At 38.1% G+C, this 22262-nt stretch overlaps 1 protein-coding gene across 2 annotated transcripts in view; it reads left to right on the top strand.

Annotated features, from left to right (window-relative positions):
- myo6b (myosin VIb) overlaps window positions 1–22262 on the top strand; it is a 33895-nt gene that overhangs the window by 5749 nt on the left and 5884 nt on the right. For both annotated transcript variants that reach the window (XM_058399120.1, XM_058399119.1), the window contains exons 3-29: window positions 38–107; window positions 209–282; window positions 995–1124; window positions 1236–1341; window positions 1515–1570; window positions 1646–1743; window positions 2932–3096; window positions 3669–3749; window positions 5091–5271; window positions 6807–6951; window positions 10196–10353; window positions 10635–10726; window positions 10957–11029; window positions 12482–12609; window positions 12793–12888; window positions 13242–13412; window positions 14312–14350; window positions 14590–14683; window positions 15303–15433; window positions 15521–15598; window positions 15732–15861; window positions 16278–16368; window positions 16510–16660; window positions 18013–18221; window positions 18818–18896; window positions 19881–20041; window positions 22122–22225. In XM_058399120.1, the coding sequence (XP_058255103.1) occupies window positions 38–107; window positions 209–282; window positions 995–1124; window positions 1236–1341; window positions 1515–1570; window positions 1646–1743; window positions 2932–3096; window positions 3669–3749; window positions 5091–5271; window positions 6807–6951; window positions 10196–10353; window positions 10635–10726; window positions 10957–11029; window positions 12482–12609; window positions 12793–12888; window positions 13242–13412; window positions 14312–14350; window positions 14590–14683; window positions 15303–15433; window positions 15521–15598; window positions 15732–15861; window positions 16278–16368; window positions 16510–16660; window positions 18013–18221; window positions 18818–18896; window positions 19881–20041; window positions 22122–22225 (3091 nt within the window). The remainder of the gene's footprint in view (window positions 1–37; window positions 108–208; window positions 283–994; window positions 1125–1235; window positions 1342–1514; window positions 1571–1645; window positions 1744–2931; window positions 3097–3668; window positions 3750–5090; window positions 5272–6806; window positions 6952–10195; window positions 10354–10634; window positions 10727–10956; window positions 11030–12481; window positions 12610–12792; window positions 12889–13241; window positions 13413–14311; window positions 14351–14589; window positions 14684–15302; window positions 15434–15520; window positions 15599–15731; window positions 15862–16277; window positions 16369–16509; window positions 16661–18012; window positions 18222–18817; window positions 18897–19880; window positions 20042–22121; window positions 22226–22262) is intronic.

Here is a 22262-nt window from a genome sequence, read left to right as displayed (position 1 = left end):
GGGTAATAAAAGCTGTTGATGATGTCTGAATTTCCAGACTTTCCTGGCTCCCATTAGTCAAGTCTTCCCAGCAGAGGATGATGTCAACAAACATGTAGAGGACAACTGTAAGTTGTGACATTCAGGCTATTGAAGTGAATTACGATATATGCCATGATTATTGCATTAATATGATTGTATGTTTCATCATATTTTGCTTTATTTTAAGGCTCTCTTATGTACTTAAATGAAGCCACCCTTCTGAACAATGTACGGGTTCGTTATAGTAAAGACCTGATCTATGTAAGTCAGATTACTTTCACTTGCCTTCTCTGGTAACTCTTGCCTCTTATTTCCACTAAATCTCCAGTAATGTATAGAGACTTTGGCATTTTGGTATACATTGTGCATTAGCATTTTTGATTCAATTACATGCAAATGCTATTTCTGTGTTATTGAGAATTTAGTTGCTGTAATAAAATAAAATTACAGGTTTTTAGTCTTTAGGCAGTAAAATGTTTGTTTAAAGTGGCCATGTGTGAGGAACAGACACAAGTCTTGTTGAAGCTGGGCTTGTGCTCCTGCTTTTCCGCATAAGAATGGCCTCCTCATAGCCCACAGACCTGCTGTCAGTGCTGTGTGTGTCATGTTTAGTGTAAAGGCTCTGCCCTGCTGTGGCTGCCCATCTCAGATGACCTAGCTAATCCTGCCCAGACGGTATCAGGTTGCCTGTTGCACTTAATTAGATCCAGTGAGGTAGCACTAAGCAGCGTGGCAAGGCTAACCTGACAGCCCTGAACGGCAGCAGGTGGAGAGGAGCCTGTTTGTGAAGACTCCGCTAATGGGCTGCTAAGGGAAGCCTTTGCAGTGGCCACTTGATTGTTCTCTAAATTCCAGACTGTTGTACAGAAAATGTCAGCTAGCCTGTAGGCTTTCTTCTTTAGCCCTACAGTGTATACAGTATCCCTTCCCTTGCACCTTTATACTGCTCTTCACTTTGTTTTGTTTCTTCCAGACATTTGTGGCTAACATCCTGATTGCTGTAAACCCTTACTATGACATTCCTAAACTCTACGCCCCCGAGACCATCAAGAGCTATCGGGGCCGCTCTTTGGGAACTCTCCCACCTCACGTTTATGCTATTGGTGAATACTTGACATAATAGACATAAAAAAAAAATCGAGAATTCACTTTTTTAACTTTCTGTTTTTAATCTCTCTCTCTCTTTCCCTTTCCCTTGTATCTTTTCATTCCAGCTGATAAAGCATATCGAGACATGAAGGTGCTGAAGATGAGCCAGTCCATCATTGTGTCTGGTGAATCTGGTGCTGGAAAAACTGAAAACACCAAGTTTGTTCTCAGGTCTGGTAAATGAGCTCATATTTAATGTAATGGCATGAGCAGAAAAAAACAAAACAAAACATTGAAACCCAATAAGGTCAATACTGATGACACAGAAGGTCACACTGCTGCTTAAAGTAACCTTGGGAGGTTTTTAGTTCACTGTGTGGTGAATGATTTTCTCTCTTCTCCAGATATTTAACCACGTCATATGGTACTGGTCAAGATATTGATGAGAGGATTGTTGAAGGTGAGTCAGATTAAGTATGTTTTAAGCTTCTGTCTTATGTACGGATATCTGTGATGCTTGTATAATGTGTTGCAGCAAACCCACTGCTTGAAGCATTCGGAAATGCGAAGACCGTCCGGAACAACAACAGCAGCCGTTTTGGAAAATTTGTGGAAATTCATTTCAATGAAAAGGTATAACATTTAATAATAACATTTCTGCTTTGATGTATGTTCTGAACCATGAGTTTACACACTTTTAATAACAATACACTGTATGAATGCAAATCATTGCTTGTTTATAGTCAGATTTACTTGCTTTTTGCATTGTTTGAAGATCATTGAGTTTAGAACTGTTTCAAACTAAACACATTTTGATGTGCTACATATAAAAGGGCCATAGGTTTGTTGACACCTGACCGTCACACCCATATTGGACATCTTATATCAGATTTAGTCCCCAATTTGCTCTTACAGACTTCTGGGAAGGCATTCTACTAGACTTTGTGTACTTTGTGTACTCTTAACTTTGTGGTAACATTATTCTGTGATGGTTCACATTTTACCTTATAATGTATACCCTCACTGACCATTTTATTAGGAACACCTTTACATCTGCACTTTCATTCAGGTTTCTAAAGAGCCAGTCATGTAAAATGGACACAGTGCCTAAAGTCATGCAGATACAGGTCAAGAGATTCAGTTAATGTTCACTTCAAACATCAGAATGAAGTGTGATCTCTGCTACTTTGCCCGTGGATGTTGGTTCTGGTTTGAGTATTTCAGAAACTGCTGGGATTTTCACACACAGCAGTCTCTAGATTTTGGACAGAATGGTGAAAAGCATCAAAAACCTTGATGAAGTGATATTTCTGAGGGTGTAAACGCCTTGCTGATAAGAGAGGGTCAGAGGAAAATAGCTGGATTGGTTGGATGTGTCAGGTAGGATATAGTAAAACATATAGTCACTCTTCACAAACGTGGTGGGCAGAAAAGTATCTCAGCATGCACAAGGAGAAGATAAACGACTCCTGTCAGCCAAGAACACGGATCTGAGGCTACAGTGGGCATAGACTCACCCAAAATGGACAGCTGGTGTTTTTCAGTTTAAACAACAAGGTTTTTCAGCCAGCAGACCCTCAGCTCATAGGATGTTGTGTGTGAAAGTCTCTGAAAGGCCTCTCAGCCCATCTGGCACCAATAACTATATGACAGTCCAAGATTTATTTTCATTCTAGTGTTTGATGTGAACATTAACTGAAGTTCTTGACCTGTATCTGTATGATTTTATGCATATGCTTAATGACTGATTATTAACTGATTGGATAACTTAAATCTGCAGTCTGGAACTTTAATGTGTATCTTTATTTTATTTTAATGCAGAATGCAGTCGTGGGTGGATTTGTCTCACACTATCTGTTAGAGAAGTCCCGCATCTGCATGCAGAGTTCAGATGAGCGTAATTATCACATATTCTACCGGCTCTGTGCCGGTGCCTCTGAAGACATCAAGAATATTTTGCACTTAAACTCCCCAGACAATTTCCGGGTAAGTGTCTCTTTCTCTCGGTCTGTCTATCTCTTGTTCTCGCTTTCGCTCTCAGACACACACAAAACAACTTTCTCAATTTACCAGACAAAACACAATTTAATTCAAAGCTGAACTGAAAACTCTAAGAGAAAGTTACAGCTGGACATGTTTATATGCCTCATTTAGCCAAGATTATAATAATAATTATTATTATCTACTTTACAGAATGGGCCACAGTACAGTGTTTATTATTTATTTATCTATCTTACTGTAGATTTGTTTCATGAAAATCAGGTTTAGATTTTATTATTATTATTATTATTATTATTAAATTAATGTGTTTATTTTTAACGTTTTATTGTTGGTTTTACATCCAACTCTCACTGACAGCTCAAGTGTCAGTGACGCCACTAGATGGCATATTTGCTTAAGTGTTTAGTTGCAGCACATCGGTTCGAGAGATTACTCTAAAATGCACAGAGGGTCTCATCATCAACATCACACCTAATATTAAACTCATCATTACAACATTACAGGCATGTGGTACAAAGTTTTCAAATCTTACCATTAAAGTCATTGTTTTTATTCAGTATTTGAATCGTGGCTGCACAAGATACTTTGCAAGCAAAGACTCAGATAAACAGATCATGCAGAACCGGAAGAGTACTGAGGTATGTCACATGCCTACACTGCCTTAATGTTAATTTCGTTCCTGTTTTTCTATGCATGAACTCTGATAAAGAATGTGTCATGAATATTGTGATTGTTTTCTAAAAAATTCTCAAATCACTATTGTGGGCTGAGTATGTAATAAGCACTCTTATTATTTTTTACATGTATACCGTAGAGTAAAATTATAGTATAGGCACTCTTTGGTGCATCCAAATGATTTTTTTCAATTAATTCTTTCTGCTTAAAATTAGTTCTGCGCTTAATTACTTGTTAAATCCCAGCACTGGTATTGTGCCTGTAGATGAACCTCCCTGAAGGAAATTTTACTACGAAGCACTTTACATTATTGTTATCAGGAGCCTATAGTAAAATTCATCTTACCTCTCAAGCTGTGTGGATTATGAGAAACTCATCCAAATACATTTAGCCCGATCCAAATGCTTTTTGTGCCACCTAGAATATATTTCTTTGTAATTATTCACTGGATATATTTGTTTGCACATGAAATAGCTGAATCTTAGAAACGTAGATAATCTTGAAGGCATTTCATTGCTCAAACGTGTTGCCTTGACTTGCCACTACTAGACTTTCAAAATGATCCAGGTACTATCATCCATTTTATGAAAGCTCAGCATGTAAATACATACCACATATGACCCCATACAATAAGTGTTATGAATGTAAATGGCTTGGTAAGCTGTCATTAATATATAATTTATTATCTATTATATATTCTTACATTGTGATTATAACTGAACATTACCCTCTCTTTGTTCTCATTCAAAACCAGGACAAAAAGGTGATCTTTTTTCCCCCTAGGGCTAGTGCTGAGTACACTGCTGTTTCTTGAGTTTGAGGTTGAGTTTGCTGTGAAGAAACTGCATGCTTATAAATTTACATACATGGGTCAGGTTCTATGAAATGTATTATCTCTTGCACGCTTCTACATTCTTCAAGGGCCGCTATACTGCAAGGTTGTGTGCTTTATCACACTTGAATTGGAACCTGAAATACTTACCGTGAATTCATTCTCGTGTGTTAGACCAAGGATAACACCAAACTATGTAGATTCCTGATGGTTGGTTTCAGTGCAGCTCAGGGTTATGCTGAAGTAGAATGGATTGCTGCTTTACTGAACTGCAGATTTGACACTGGTTCACTATTTGTTAACAGGCTTGTCTTTGCATCTAGAGAGAATAGAGTGTGTTCATGCTGTGATCTTGTGTGTTTTAGTATTCTCTTTACAATTATTAGCTTTATTCTGAATTGATAAAGCCAAAAGAACACTGGAACACAATTAACTCTTTTAATAGTGGCTTTTTTGTGATATGTTTCGGTAGCAAATGAAATTAGGAGCTCTGAAAGACCCTCAGCTGGACGACGTGGGGGATTTTAATAGGATGTGCATGGCCATGAAGAAGATCGGTCTTGACGACACAGAGAAGCTCAATCTCTTCAGAGTGGTGGCAGGAGTCCTACATCTTGGCAACATAGACTTTGAAGAAACTGGGAGCACCTCTGGTAGATTTTCATGCCTTTCTGGATATAGAAGGTTTCTTTATTATATTCACGGCATTTGGCAGACACCCTTATCCAGAGTGACTTACATTTCTCATTTTTATACAATTGAGCATTAAGGGCCTTGCTCAGGGACCCAGCAGTGACAGCTTGGTGGACCTGGGATTCAAACTCACAACCTTATGATCAGTAGTCCAACACCTTAATATATATATTAATATAAATGTACACGTGTGTGTGTATATATATATATATCCCAACAAATAGGGATATGTAAATGCTGTTAAACTGGCACCCATTTTATTGACCGTAACACTGTTGTTTTCCCCATTCAGCTAATCATCTGTTGTTAGACACATGCACACATACACACCTTCACCCACTCATCTAACACTTCACCTCAACAGGGCTCATTAGTGTGTAGGTTTTTTCAGTTGTTGCCAGACAGCATAAGCTATTTGTTTCATCTTTTAAAAGCCATTATTTCTTTTACCAAGCTGATTTAGAAAAGGGTAAATGAATGCATGGCCTTTGTCTTGAGCCTTGTGTTGTCTTGTTTTTCACATGCTTCTCAGAGGAGAGATAAAAAACTGTTATTTAATATTATGTAATATAATTGCATCAGTCTTTTTTTTTTTTTTTTTTGAGTGTATGCTCTCAGACACAATCTTGTTTGATAAATAGAAAGGCTCTCATCCTATATTTAACTCTCAAGTCTGAGTAATACTATTGTAAATGTTATAGTAAACATAATTTAAAAGCTGTTTTCTGTACACACACAGTCATAATTTGTATATAAAACCACACAAAAATCTGATCTATGAGGAATAACACATAACAGGCAATCCTGTTATATAAAAATAATGTATGCTAGAGAGAAATGATAGCATGATGTCCAAGCAGAATACTGCTATTCCCCTTACACCCCAGAGTGCATGATATTTGTTTACCAACATGGACTAGAGTGCGTTATTCCTCTTATACCACCGAAAATGATTTAATTTAAAAATGCATGACGCATTGTGCATATTAACAGCTAAGAGTTGTAATTAAAGATGTGGAACGGTCTAGAGACAAGTCATTTCCTGTTCTCACTCATGTAATAGCTGTGATCAACACACATCATCTTCCTCTCTCTCTCTCTCTCTCTCTCTCTTTCTCTCGTTTTTTCTGTCTGTCTTTTTACAGTGAAGGCGTAATCTCCACTGCCCTAAGGGTTTTCCTCAGCCGGGAAATTTTGACTGTTACAAAACTAACAACTGTGTCTTTCATAAATGTTAAATAAATGTCTCCTAAAAAAAGTCAACACATCAATCATTATATATTTACCTTAAACAACAAGCTGTTGTTTTTTTACTCAGTGTATTATTATCCTCAAATTACAATAAGTGTCTGTGTACAATTCCTCGCATCAATGCCACATCTATAGTAACTATAACAGATTATCAGATTTGAGATATTGTGGTATATATCTGATTATATACTGTGTAAGGAATACAATATGTTGTATTGATGTTCTCTTCTGTGTGGGCTGGCAGGTGGCTGTGTTTTGAAGAACCAGTCGAATCAGACTCTGCAGTACTGCGCTGAGCTCCTGGGCCTGGACCAGGATGACCTGAGAGTCAGCCTTACCACTAGGGTCATGCTCACCACTTCAGGGGGCACAAAAGGCACAGTGATCAAGTATGAGTCACTTTGTGTGCATGCACACACACACACACACACACACACACATCATATAAGTACATCTGCCTGACCTGGAATTAACTGGAGATGTGTGTTTTCTAGAATTATAATCACTGGGGAACAGGACCAATCTTTCCCTGTGAATACAGTGACTGGTTATATGGTATTGCCAACCATAGTGTTCACAATGATTGTATTGGGAAATTTTACAAGATAAAAAAAAAATGATTATAATAATACATTTACTGGAAACCATTTCCTATCTAAATAAATATCAAAGCTTGTAAATGGGGAAGTAAATGGTCATTGATTTGCATTAATGCTATATGTACCATTGAGAACCATACATTATAACACGATTCCAAACAGGATGTTATCATGGTCATCAAAATGTGACCAGACTCCATTGTAACGTAACCCAGATTTTTCTCTCCACTCCTCACCTAGATTGTGTTGATATCTGCCAATTGCAATTTTTCACTTCCAGGCAGTTTTACATTTGACATTTATCAGATCTTTGGTCTTGTATTGAGGTCATATCTGTCTGAGAAACATGTTGACATATCTATTTTTATATATTCAAGTAAGCCTTTTCCATGCATGCAGTCACTCAGCAGCAGATCCAGAACCAGGCTGATTTTGCGTTTTGATTTTCTGAAGTGTCTGTTCGCATTAAGGTACTTCAAATGACGAGCAGTGGTGTGCTGTATCCTGTGCTGAGAGCTCCACTCAAACCTAACAGGCTCCTGCAGCATATTCATCACAACTCGCTCCCCTGTGATGTGAATGTCCTCTAGCATTACCTTTCATCAGTTCATCCTGATCCACATCTTCTTATTAAATCCTCTTGCTGTAATTGGTCTGAGCAGGGGTTCAAAAAATAACCAATGTCAGCCTCTACGGACAAGAGGTGTAGTGACTACCAGAAAACATATTACCTAATAGTCTAGTTGGCATTGGAATCATTCTGTTGTACTTAAGCAGATTCATTTTTATTCATTGCATAAGAGAGGATGTCCTAAGTATGGTTATCTCTGTTTCTTTACAAGTCTTTTGTAGATCCAGAGCTTATCTAAACCTTCTTTACTTCAGAGTCTTACAGGAGTAAGTGCTGAAAGAGGGTCTAAATATCAAAACGTTCTTCTACTTCGATCCGCTGCTGTTTTGAAAGATGTGGCGAAGCTAGGACGATTAATATTTAACCCAGAACAGATGTTGTTAGAAGGTGTCTGTAAGAAGATCTAAAGTTTCGCAAGCATGTATCATATTCCCTCAATTCGTTGAGAACAAATGCACAGCCATTTTGTGTTTATATCCTATTCTGTTAACTGTGTAGTAGTTTTCCAGCAGCACTGAAGTGAAGGATTATAGTTTGTTCCTTAAAATATGATTACTTTACCATATCATGACATGTTTTTTTTTTTTACTTTCATTTATTTATTTATTTTTTTGTTTCAAGTAACTGGAGTGGAACAGTTAACCTGAAGGTCTGAGATCTGCCATTGCCCTTTATGGCACTATGAAAAAAGACAAAGACATACAAGCTTGTCTGCTCGAACAAGTGCATGTAGCAAAGGCCAACAAGTTAAAAATCACTGGTCTGACAGACGAAGAGCTTTAAACATTCTTTTTAAAGCCGTTTTGTATCCGAAAACGTTCAGTTACTGTGATTTAACTTCTCTTATTTCTGAAAATTCAGTGTTGCTGATAGAAGTCGAATATCATAACAGGAGGTGAAAATAATAGAAATTAATTGATTGAAAAGGGTTTAATAAAAAAAGCATTGATTAAATAAAAAACATACTGGATTTAATACAACTGAATAAAAACAACGTTAAACAGATATTTGGTTTTATAACTCCAGTGATGATTTGATTAAATCTTCATCTGAGATGATCATTGATCATCATGCTCTGTTCTTTATCATTCATACAACAAAACTCCCATATCATTCAGGATAGCTACGCAGGAGGGTGGAGGTAACGAATATTATTTGATAAAAATAGATGATGAAAAAGCGTCGAAATTAAAAGTTGCATTTAGAAATTGAATTTGATTTTTGAAAAGAAATCACAATGAACGTGATAAACTAGAAAAATGCTAAAAATAATAAGCAGGAACAACAAAAAAACAAAACAATCTTAGATTGTTTGTTGAAACATAGATGATAATTCTAAGGACTTATTTTCTTTTTAATCCACAGACTTCTCTGTTATTTTCCACTCTTCTGTTTGATCACCCTGGAAATGAATTAAACAATATCACCCGAGAAGAGGCAAGAGTGCAGTTATATTGAATATTGGCACAGATTGGCACACATATTGCTTTCATGCAACAGTTCTATAAACAAGAAGTTAATATTGAGCAAGATACATTTCAGACACAAAATGGCCAATTGTTCTGTTTATTTTTTTTCTCCAATAACAGAAAATAAGCCAAACTCTCTCTTTATATCATAGCTGGCTAGCTAGCTCACATTGATTTGTACATTACTGTTAAAGGTGTTTAAAGTTAGTGTTCCTTTCTTCCTTCTCATCTTCAACTCGCAAGCATCTTCTTATTCGTATTCGAAATTATTGTTTGCCATTTCCACTGATAATGATCACTAACATTACTGTAGAAACCGTTTCAAAATAGACAGTGGGATTTTACGTGCTGATAACAGAGCAGAGTGACGTACACAATGCGGATATAATTTTGTAACTCCATTCAAGTGTTCAAATTAGTGGACTGGAACTAGCTGTTGTATAATGCTAGGCCTGAGACTATACTGTACAGTATGTGCAGTGTTTGGCATTAGAAAGGCTTCATATGGTTGTGGGAGCTGAAAGTGTGTGCTTCAAATGGAAAGCAGTAGATATGCTAAGAGAAAGAACACTCTCAAATTCCAGTTCTTACTCTCCATTATAACTTCAATCCAGGGCTCAGGAGGTGAAATGAGAGAGTAAAGAATAGAGAAAAGTTTCAGCACAATGTCACAAACTCTTTCCTTCAAAATAGTGTTCAGAGAAAATATTCACATTGTATTATTATTATAAGCTTTTGGTTTTTGTCTTATTTCTCATTCGCTTTTTAAAGTTGGCCTATCTAGCAGTGATAAAAATGCCTTTAAGGGAGAAGTGGCTGACAGCTTTTGAGACGGGTTGAAGTAAAGCCAAAGTGACATATATTGATGAGTTTACATTAACAGGAGTTCTGGCCCAGTTTTTGACTCCTCCTGGCCCACTTTGCCATTCTCCAGGGTGCCACTGAAGGTGGAGCAGGCCAACAATGCGCGTGATGCACTAGCCAAGGCCATTTACAGCTGCCTCTTCGATCATGTGGTCACACGGGTCAACCGGTGCTTCCCCTTCGAGACCTCCTCAAACTTCATTGGAGTGCTGGACATCGCTGGATTTGGTGAGTGTGTGTAGAGCAGCGCCGGTGTATGTACATTCTGCTGACATTAGGTACCCTGCACTTCTGTATGAGAAATTTGGTGTTAAAGGAAATTTATTTCTTTACAGGAACCTTTTTCTGTAAACTTTTGCTTAACGATTTTTAGTACCAGAGCAAGAATTGTTGATTGTGCTGTACTGTTTAAACTGCATTACATTCATCCAGCATATTATTAATATTATTATTCTGTTTTCTGGGATGGTTTCAGGTACTAATAAAGATTTAACTCTGTTTACCTCTAGAGTATTTTGAGCACAATAGCTTTGAGCAGTTCTGCATCAACTACTGTAATGAAAAGTTGCAGCAGTTTTTCAATGAGCGCATACTGAAAGAGGTGAGTCAGTTTTACAATAAGCTCAGTATTTGTATTATTAGGAATAATGGTATTGATTGGTTAATTTGGATAATAAAGTAGCAATACAAGCAAAAATTCCAGTTTAATATTATTTGAATGTCTAATGTAGTTTTTTTTGTGTACCATGAATTTTCCACCATGATTTATAAAAATGACTATTGCTATTGTTCTTTTTTTTTTTTTTTAATTATTTCTTTCTGATTTTTAAGGAACAAGAACTGTATCAGAAAGAGGGTTTGGGAGTGAATGAAGTTCATTATGTTGATAATCAGGATTGTATAGGTCAGTATCATTCACTTTCCTTTCCTTTTAACCATTTCCTAACACATTATATCATGCATCAAATAGGTGTCAGGTTTTGAGCAGTAGCAGTTGCTCAAATTAAAAAGAAAATTGCTTTTAAGGTTTCCAAACTATTAACATACGCTTAACGTACACCACAAACTGTATACATGATTCCTGGCTAGACATGAGAAGAGAAAATGGACTGTATTTTACTATTTTTTTCTGGATAATGTGAAATTCATAGAAATAACTGGGCATCAGTGGCAGGTTTCAGGCCTAGGACAGCTGTATTCTTATTTAGCCACAGAATAAATAAACGTAAACAGATGTAATTGTTGATCCATAGAAACAACAACAACAACAATAATAATACTAGTAAGAGAGCAAATAATGTGACCGAAGTCGTGACTTCAGTGTGAATTTAACAATGTAGTTAATCTGCTTTTTTGCCCTGTAGCATAGCTAGCTGCAAATCTCTGAAAGACATTTTTAATATAGCTGTACATTTTCTATACAGCAACTTGCAGCTTAGGTAACTACATTTATAAAATTGCTTGCACATCACTGCAAGGTACCATAAAGTAGCTGTACATATAGCCCCAATTCTTCTTCTTCTGCTGCTGTTTCTTTTTGTGCTGACTCTAGCACAAAGGTTGGCATTTCCTAGATTTTCATAGACATCGAGATAACCTATTCTTTTGGTACACTGTCACTACTTCAGTGTTCCCAGAGGCTTATTAAAACTTTTATGCAGGGCTGCCATGCACATAGCTAAGACTATGATGTAAAGGCAACAGTATCCAGAAACTGAATCAGCTTTACAGTTATCTACAAGTTGTATGTGGTGAAAAACACACACACACACACCTGTACTTTTATGTTCACAGTAACTGTTATGTCGTGTAGATCGTTCATAAATGGTTTTGCAGAGATTTAAGAACTATTGCTTAACATTATTTTCAGCACTTCACAGTATTCAGCCCTGTCCTAGATAACAGCTCTGCATCTAACAGGACTCGGCATTTGGCACAGCGCTTACAGACACTTTCCATTCAGAGGCTCAGGCCATGCTAATGCTTCCATTAATAATGCAGCCTATTGCACATCCTAGTGACTTGCAAATGGACACACGGGGGCTCTACTCTATTTCCCCTCATCAATCAACTCTCATTTAAGCACAGGTGTCTGCTCATGCAAATACATGAATGTTCCTGTGTCTAGTCCTCAGTCACCTGCATGTATTGCTGATGCATAATGCACCCCATAGATACCCTTGTTCTGAATACCAAATATAGCCGAACGCTCCCCGGCTTTGCCTTCATTCCATTAAATTTGTTTGGGACGGACATGCTCTGGATAATAGTTGATCAGCCGGGTCATCGTATGCTAATGCGGTATGCTGTCTCTGCTGCATGCCGCATTTTATAATTCCGTTATTCCCCTCTGTAGACCTTATTGAGGCAAAACTGGTAGGAATTCTGGACATACTTGATGAGGAGAACCGACTACCCCAGCCCAGTGACCAGCACTTTGCTGAGGCTGTTCACACCAAGCACAAAGATCACTTCCGCCTCACGGTTAGCTATGGTCCTCAATTGTTTTCAAACCTGAAGTCTGATTTGTTTTGGGCTGATGTTGATTGTCTGCTTTTCTATAATACTGTATGTAGTCCACATAAATGCTTATATAGACTATAACTATAAAGTACATTATGCTGGCTAACTGAAACCAAGCTTGAATTCTGAATTATTTTTCAACAGATTCCAAGAAAGTCTAAACTAGCAATCCACAGGAATATAAGAGATGACGAAGGATTCATCATCAGGCACTTTGCAGGAGCTGTGTGCTATGAGACTGTATGTACACTTGGTCATGTATTAGAGCACACATACTTTACCTTTTTATTTATTTGAAATATACCATTGTGATTTTGATTTCTCTTTCAAGGCCATGTATTTTATTAATATGAAATCTAACTTTTATTCAAGCTTTTACATTCGACCTTTAACCTTCCCTTTATGTTTTACATAGCCCTTTTTATTTAGCATTTCATCTTCATCATTTTTTAATGTTTGAACCTTGATTGAAATGATAAAAATCATAGAGCAAAAATGGTATTAAGTGATAATGTGCTGTGATGGACTGAGATTGGATGTATGTGTATGGCCTCATTCTTTGCCTGATGCTGACTGAGTATGTGTGTGAGCAGACCCGTTTTGTGGAGAAGAATAATGATGCCCTCCACATGTCCTTGGAGAGCCTTGTGTGCGAGTCGAAGGACAAGTTTGTCCGGGATCTCTTTGAGAACAACTCAAACTCAAAGGACTCCAAGCAGAAGGCTGGCAAACTCAGCTTCATCAGCGTAGGAAACAAGTTCAAGGTGAACATGCTTTTCGAACTATTAGAAAAAGACCAGGTTTATATATTATAAGGCAATAGAATATAGATATTTGTCCTTCAAAAATGCAGACAGTTGTTTCTGCTAAGAGTTTTCCCTTGCTTTTTAGTAAAGTAGGATAAACTACTTTGGAAGACTATGTGAACTTGACCTCCTGACTTTTAACCTGGTTCTCTATTTCTTCCCTCTGTCCCTTTTCTCCTCTTCTTCTTACCCCCTTAGACCTTCTCCTGTTTTTTTTTTTTTGACTCCATCCTTGAGAGAAACTTGTATGTCTTAAATATAAAGATAGAATGGCAGAACAAGAAGATAACGGAGAAAGGCTAAAACTTATAACTGGGTAAGACTGGCCTGTGAAACTCAAACCCAGTAAGAGGTGTAGTTTACCATGTCTCACCCCGCCATTACAAGTCTAAACCCAGTCACATACTCCAGCCACCACCACTGCTCTGTCTCTCTGCTCTCGCTTAACCTTCTTGTTTGTGTGAGAGCTTCATGATGTCTGGATCGTTTTTGCATTGCCACTGTAGTGCTAAATTCAGTGTTAATGTCATTTATTCATTTTCATGGCCTTAAGGAAAGTAGAATATGTTTACACCAATTCTAATTCTGTGTAATCATACAACACACCAGAGATTTCTCACTGTAATGGATTCTCATATACTAGCTTTCATATACTCATTATGTATTTAGTATGGTTCTGTTGCAACACAGGAGTGAGATGTTCACATGTTGGCTCACTAGCAGTATGCATGTTTTGCCCTTGCTTTATATGCTTGCTGTTGTCTATGATTGAAGTTTGCATGGGACACGCTCCGTTTTGTATAATATACTCATTACAAAATGTATTTCAAGAGTCTTTTTTCCTGTCAATTTTTTAGACTCAATTGATTCTTCTGCTAGAAAAGCTTCGCAGCACAGTGAGTATCTCTTAGCATTCCTTTGAATTGATGTCTACTGCCAACCAACAGTGCATGATGTCAAATCTTTCATTTACATTGTCATTAATCCTTGGCTTAGTCTGGGTGAAACATCCCAGGGTAGGGAGATTTACTAATCCAATTCAGAAGCTGGATAATAGTTTATTTAGAACACAGCTCACAGACAGTGCACAAGCTAACCATTTATCTAACTTGTCACTTTGCTAATGTTTACAAAGGGATCCAGCTTCATCCGCTGTGTGAAGCCCAATCTGAAGATGGTGAGCCACCAGTTTGAAGGAGCTCAGATTCTGTCCCAGCTGCAGTGTTCTGGTAGGAGTTCTTGTGTGTATCCAGATACATATGCAACACACAGTGTCCTGGTCATTTTAGGCGTCCGTTTGTTTTGAATATGCCTGGGCTTTCATGCTTTTCTCCCTGTTGTCAGTGTGGCTTCAAATGTTTCACTTAAAATATATGGCACCACTAAACACAGTCCATCAATCCCAACACTTGTTTTTCAGAACATATATATTGCCCACTGAGTAGATGCATTAAATGTGAAGAGCAGTGATTGTTTTTCATTATCTTCCTGGGGTGGTCTTAGCCTGGAAGGGCTTCGTTAATGAGCTTTTTCACATGTCATAGCCTGCTTTTGCAACACTTGGTCTTTCTTAGCAAGCAATAATGGTTAGTGCACTTAAGACCCTCACGAAATAGCTCTAGAGAATGATTGTGGCCAACAAGCTATAAGTAGATAGTGTGCATATGCAAAGGCTCATTTCCTTCACTAACCTTATGCAAAAAAGCTTCCACATTCAGAATGTGGAATTTTTACTTTGGCATCCTTTTAACATAAAAAGGATTTTTTTGGCCGTTTTGGATAACGATTCGTCATATTTTTCTTGTTCACCTGTTTTCCCATTCCAATGTTTTTCTATGCTATTCCCAGGAATGGTTTCAGTACTAGATCTGATGCAGGGTGGGTTTCCATCCCGAGCCCCTTTCCATGAGCTATATAATATGTACAAGCAATACCTGCCCGGAAAGCTTGCCAGACTCGACCCTCGCCTCTTCTGTAAGGTAAGTCTTTCTCTTGAATGCTACATTTGTTTTTTTTTTCTTTCTCTTCAGAATTTTTGTTTTGACCATTTCACATGTCCTTTGCAGGCTCTCTTTAAAGCGCTGGGGCTTAATGACAGTGATTACAAGTTTGGACTGACCAAGGTTTTTTTTCGTCCTGGAAAGGTGAGCATCATCTGTATAGGACTGGAATTAATAGTCAAAGCCAACACTTCAGATAAATCACGAAAAATGGATGAAATAAGAGACTGCAGAGTCTGCAGTATTAACTCAAAGGTGACTGCTGTGTGCATCTCAGTTTGCAGAGTTTGACCAGATCATGAGGTCTGACCCAGAGCACTTGGCAGAGCTGGTCCAGCGGGTCAACAAGTGGCTGGTGTGCAGCCGCTGGAAGAAGGTCCAGTGGTGTGGACTGTCTGTTATCAAACGTGAGTTTTCACTGGAATTCTGTGTATCACAAGATAATCTTCAGATACATTTGCTGGTCATGCGTCATTGGTGATATAAACAAGCTATAGTAATTGCTTGTTAGCTATAGGCAGGGTTTTAAAAAAGGTCACAAAAAGGTAAGAAACCTAAAAGGTTTTTAGATCGACATCCCACGTAATAAACTCATCCTTAGTTCCTCTGGTAGAAGCACATTTAAATCTCCTGAGTTTCCGAAAAAGGTTCTGTGTTCTTGAAAATGTTACAACCTTAGAAACATGGCTTTTTATTGATCATCTCTTGCTTGTCGTGAACACTCAACAGGGAATTTGTGGAGTAAAAGACTTGCCTCTGCTCCCTAATTGTCCTTCTAAATGAGAAAATGTATTCTCCCTGTCCTTTCCCCGTTTTCCTGCAGTGAAGAATAAAATCAAGTACAGGGCCTGCGCCTGCATTAAAATTCAGAAAACGGTCCGCATGTGGTTGTGCAAGAGGAGACATAAGCCTCGGTGGGTGCCGGTCTTAATGCTTTTAAACCACTTACCTCCCGTTAACTCCTCATTTATGAACCATATGTAGTAGGTTTTGTGGGTTTACATCCATCCTGCTACTTTATATTTATTTATAACTGATTTTCTGTTGCATTGCAGTATTGATGGTCTGGTAAAGGTTCAGAATCTGATGAAGAGAATGGAAAAGTTTAATGAGGCTGTGAGTGGTCTGAAAGAGGGCAAGCTGGAGATGAGCAAGCAGATTCAAGAGCTAGCAACCTCCATCAACTCCCTCATGGCCAAGATTAAGGTGAGGTTGATTAAACATTATGCTCTAAAAAATACCACATTAAGTGGATACTAGATTAATGAAATCTTTTAATCTAGGACAAGGCACATTGTGGTGTGACCTTTTGTCTTTTAGTGGCTTGGAGGCCTGGTGTCAGTTTGCCATTCATAATACAACAGGCGGCAGTCATTCATGGACTGGTGAAGATAAACTAAAGATGTAATGCACAAACTGTTGTCTCAAGCTCCTGCTGCAGTTTTCTTATCTTTGTGCTTGTATTACTTTACAATACAAAATAGAATTGCTCAGACCACAGCAGAGATCCGTGTTTTACTCCAATTAGCTTCAACGCAGAGACAACTGAAAGCACTTAAGCAGTGCATAAAAGTCATTACAATAATGTAACCTAGCAAAAAAGCAGATGTTGGTCAGACTCAGGTTGGATTTTGTACTTAATCCCTAAGCATAAAACTACACATTGACCAAATCTGTGCATGACTTGTTCCACCAAACATGTTGGAACCATGGGATAATTTGACTGGCTACCGAGTGTTAGGAAATAAATTACATGGTTATGATCATCCTAATCTTGCTGTATCTCCTTTCCATTAGTAGTCTTTGCACACTCCAAACCCATATAAGCCTTTTTGCTAGAATGGACTTTTTGCTGTCCAAACATTTTGTCCCTCCCTAAGAGGGAACAAGGATTTCAGGCCAAGTGCGTGCTTTTGGCAGTGCGATTCAGACACGATGCCCTCCTAACCATCTCAGTGATAACTGATTGACACTAGAGCTGAATCTTTTCCACTTTATTGCCTCAATTGGCTCTGTATAAAACAACAACCCTTTGGAAGCCCCTCTGCCAGACAGTACTAAGATGATGCTCTGGATTAATGAGGACCTGCAGGATATGAAAGCAAGCTAACCACCTTAGTGACACAATCTGCCATGTTGTTTTCTTTTGCTGGGAGAGTGTGAATTCTGGGATAAATGGGCATTTCGTGGCTAGCAGTATGGCCGGGGAAGTTATGTTTTTTGATTTTGATTTTCAATAGGTTAGACTGGGCATGTAACAGCATGCATATAATAAAACTGAAGAGCTGTTTTATGTATTTGTAGCATTATGAAAATGTGTGGTGTCTTTTTTTCAGCAGTTCTAGAGGAGTCATACATGTGAAGGACTAAATTTGTTTTGTTGTGCCAGATTTGGACAATGTGTAGGGACTGGCGATGAGTAAACAGAGCCAAAAATCATCATGAGTGACAACTGTATTGTGTCTTCTCCATTACTGTTTACCCCAAGCTGATGCTAGGTGTTCCCTGTATTTGGGTTCCTCCTGAAAGTCTGTCTTTATGTGTTCTGTATCACTTAGACTACAGTGATGAGTCGCACAGAGATTGAACAGGAATATGAGGACTTGGTGAAGCGCTCGGAGCAGCTGCTTTCCTCTATGCAGAAGAAGAAGCAGGAAGAGGAGGAGATGGAGCGGCTGAAACACATCCAGGAAGAAATGGAGAAGGAGAGAAAGAGGCGTGAAGAAGAGGCACAGTTACGCAAACAGGAGGAAGATGATCGGCGCATGTAAGGCTCACTTAATCGTTGGGGAGATTTGATGATGACTTGCCTTATATCATCAGTGTTCTCTTGAAGAGTTTTACACTATAATGTACTGTCTCATTTTATCCTGTCCCTGAAAGCATGTGAATTTGCTTAAACATTATGTGAATCTGAGAAGAAAGTTTTATTGCTAAAGAATGGATAGTGTTAATTTGAAGCAGTGCACTGGCATCATTTATCTACCTCCTATGTTGGCTTCTTCCTGCCCATTGTTCCCAGTATAGTAAAGTGATATTTCCACATGGAAAAATTCAAGTCTGCATTACTTGCAGATTTTTTTAGGTAAACCACAAGAGTTTATTTGAATTAATAAATGATTAATTGATAAATAATTAAATTAAATTCTCAAACTTGCATATGTGACATCAGTGGATCTTTCTGCTGCTCAGGATGATTATAATAAATTAAAATTAAATTTTAATGATTTTCTTTTTTATAAGCAGAGTTTAAAAAATTGACATAAACCAATGATGAAAAACTAGATGAAATAAGAATCATTTCTTTCGGCCATTTGCTTTTTCTATTGGAATAAGATCCTTCCTTATTCTCTATTACCACAGGAAAGCAGAGATGGAGCAGAAAAGGAAGCAAGAAGAGGAAGAGAGGAAGAAGCGGGAAGAAGATGAACGAATCCTACAGGTATTGCATATTTACATTTTTAATATGTTTTTATTTTTGATTTAATTTTTCTTTTGACAGCCTATCTGTCTTCCCTTCAGCATTCAGGTGTGTTTATAGCATTATATACGCTGCTCTCTTCCATAAGAACTGCATTGTGTTTTGAGCTAACACTTCAGCCTGGTTGCTTATTTGGTCATGGATGTCAAATACTTTCTTTGTTCTTCACCAGCTGAATTCCAGGATTTGATGAAATGCTGAAAGTAGTCGAAATAGGTTGCAAGCTCACTCTCTAGATGAGGTCTAAATCTTGTCGACCCCACTGGGTCAGTTCCCACTGAAGCAGTCATGCTTACATTTCTTACAAGCTCTTCTTTTAAACTATAGCATTGTGTTGCTGAAATGTTCTGTTTGATGGGTCCCTTTGCAGATCTCCTACTGGTGAGAGGTTATTTGCTGAGATTCAGGGCAAGCTTAAAACGTAAGCTTAAAGCTTAAAAGCGTAAAAGGAAGTTCAGGAAAAGCCTTAGATAAATAGGAACACAGTCAAATTCAGATCAGAAGTAAAAAATAATTGAATAAAATAAACATAACACAGAGTGAATCAATTACTTACTTCCAACAGAAATAATTAAAACTACTTCTGAATCAAGGAGAGTTCATTTCTGTGAACAGATTAAAATTAAATGCAACTGTTAAATGTTATGAAATATACCATTTAATACCTGGATGCAGCATCAAATTATTGCTGTTGTGTGGTAATTATTGTATTAATTTGGCATTACTGACATTTTATTCAAATTACCTTGAAAGTAAGGCAGAACACATTCCAGGCATATAATATAGCTGCATTAAGGGCCTTGCATTATAATATAGCTGCATTAAGGGCCTCTCTGCCATGGCTCTGTGGCAGACCTGCATGAATATTCCAGACACTGTGGCCAGATACCACTGGCCACTTTAGCCACTGGGTGTTTGTGTGTGTGTGTGTGTTCTGTGATACAGGTGGAATTGGACCTTCAGTTGGCTCTAGAGCGGGAGGAGGAGGTTCAAAGGCAAACAGTACAGGAGCAGGAAAGGAGGGACCGAGAGCTGGCCATGAGAATAGCTCAGAATGAAACTGAACTCATCCAGGATGAGTCTCAGATGGACCTCAGCCTACGCAGGTACAAACACATGCAATCACACAGCAGCATCTCCCTGTCACTGCTGAAGTTAGTGTCGGGTGATGTTAGATCCACAAAATTTCTACTGATTGCAGATGTTCTCTGACCGAGATTTCCATATGAAAAAGGCCTGCTGCTGTGCTGCTTTTGTGAAACAGCATAAAAAATCAAAACTGCAGCCAAGTAAACAGCTTTGTGATAGGAAACTGGCTTTGTGATTCAAATGAACATTGTGTCTACCCCCTGAGATCCTATTGCTTTCTCAATTGCCACATGGACCTTCAGAGTAGGTATTCATTGTGAAGGCATGTGATGAATGAAGCTAAACAGGCTGCACAGAGGGCTTCATCTTTTATCTTCTGCTAAAGAAATGAAAAAGCCAGTATTCAATAGTTTCTTACTTTGGTCACAAGTAGCCAGACAACTTTTTTTTTTTCCTCGTTCCTTTTTTCAGTGATGGTTTGACAGGCATTGCGTTGTACACAAGAAGTGATAATTAGCACAAATGATAAATGATCACAGCGCACACAGACAAAGCATACTCACTAAATCCCTAGTGTCTTCTAAATCTTTCACCAACCTTCTGCTACAAAGCAACCATAAACAGTGGACAAATCCTAGCTTGATTCTAACCTAAATTCATTCATCAATCCTTCATTGTATGCGGTACAGCATTTGCAGCATTACACGGGACGGATCACATTTATTTGCTTATCCACAAACGTTATATTTTATCCAAGGTCAGGTTTGTGCACTTGATCAATTATGTTACACAATTAATTTAACATTGGCAGTACTATCAAATGCCTCAGTATGCTAGTATACAAATATAGAATGAAGGACACTACTACCAAGCTGGGCTCTTAATTTTGCAACCCTGACCGAACCAGCCTGTTTTACGAGCTTTGTGGAGCATCATAGCTCTTGCAATTACTTCAGCCACGTTTAAATTTTCTAGTTTGGTATGTGGATTGCTTTTCCAGAGCCGGAGCATGAGGTGCTCAGTCACCCACTCGTAAAATTGTTTGTGCATGTGCATTTGTGCATGACACTTGCTGACACCTATGTGGGTTAAGCAGTGGGACAGGCTGAGCTAAGCAGCTTTGCTACTAACAGCTGTCAAGAGTCAAAAGAGGTGTCCACAAAACTGTGCGTATGTCTGTCAACTTCTCTGCAACATGCTCATATAAACAACCAGTGAAAAACAGACTATCAGTTTCTTGCTTTCATATGACAATTTATGAGTGTAACAAAACAACATAACATTTTATGTGTATGCCATTTTTATATTTTTTTGCAATCTGAAGGAGTCACATCAAAACAATTATGGAATTCATAACAGAGCCACGTGATTAAAAATAGTTTTAAACAAAACTTCTGAGGAATTATAATGATTCCATTTACCTTTACCTGAGTATTAAGTTTTCTGTTCTGTTCAGACATTTTGGCATACTGGTTGTATGTCAACACTTTCTGGTCTGTCTTATACCTTCGAAATGATCAGAGCACAGCATGAAAAACACCATCCCCTGCTATTATTATATGCCCATCTGTTTCACTTTTCTTTATTGACTTATTTTGCTCTTTGGACATAATCTCCTAACTGCACTATTGACAGATACTCCAGAGGCCAGGTAGAGTAAGATGAATAGGATTATGAATCTGAGTGCCATAGAACCTGTTTGAACTGAGAATAGCTTGATTTAATAAGCATTAAATCCTGACTTTGATTGAGCTGTCAGAAAGGACTGGCATGATTCTTACATTATTGCAAAATCCCACATACATTTACATGCTTTCTCTTTGATCTCTCTCTCTTTTTATTCTTTCCATCCTCTAGCACTTCCATTCCCTTAACTACGCTGCAAAGGTATGCACTGATTTTCTCAGTGCCGTATTGATTTGTTCTGTAATTTCTAAAGGCAGAAAACTGTAGCTTTATTTTGAAGTTTCAAATTGTGAGGCTTCTTTCTACCCAGAGCCTAGTTAATTTGATCAGTCTTTCTTTGTACATTTCCTGTGAAAAAGCGGTTCATTTGTCTGTTCTACTGTGTAAATGAGAATGATTCTGTGCTTTCAGGGGTCCGCAAGTACAAGCCAGCAAAGCAGCCGTCGGGGTGAAGAAGTACGACTTGAGCAAATGGAAATATGCAGAGCTTCGAGATGCTATCAACACCTCCTGTGGTAAGAACGGGAACGCTTTCTGATTGCTTCTCTCACA

Source organism: Hemibagrus wyckioides, linkage group LG09 (genome assembly GCF_019097595.1).
Source record: "Hemibagrus wyckioides isolate EC202008001 linkage group LG09, SWU_Hwy_1.0, whole genome shotgun sequence".
Lineage (NCBI taxonomy): Eukaryota > Metazoa > Chordata > Actinopteri > Siluriformes > Bagridae > Hemibagrus > Hemibagrus wyckioides.
Note: the sequence above shows the minus strand (reverse complement) of the source record. Positions and strands in the feature narration are given on the sequence as shown.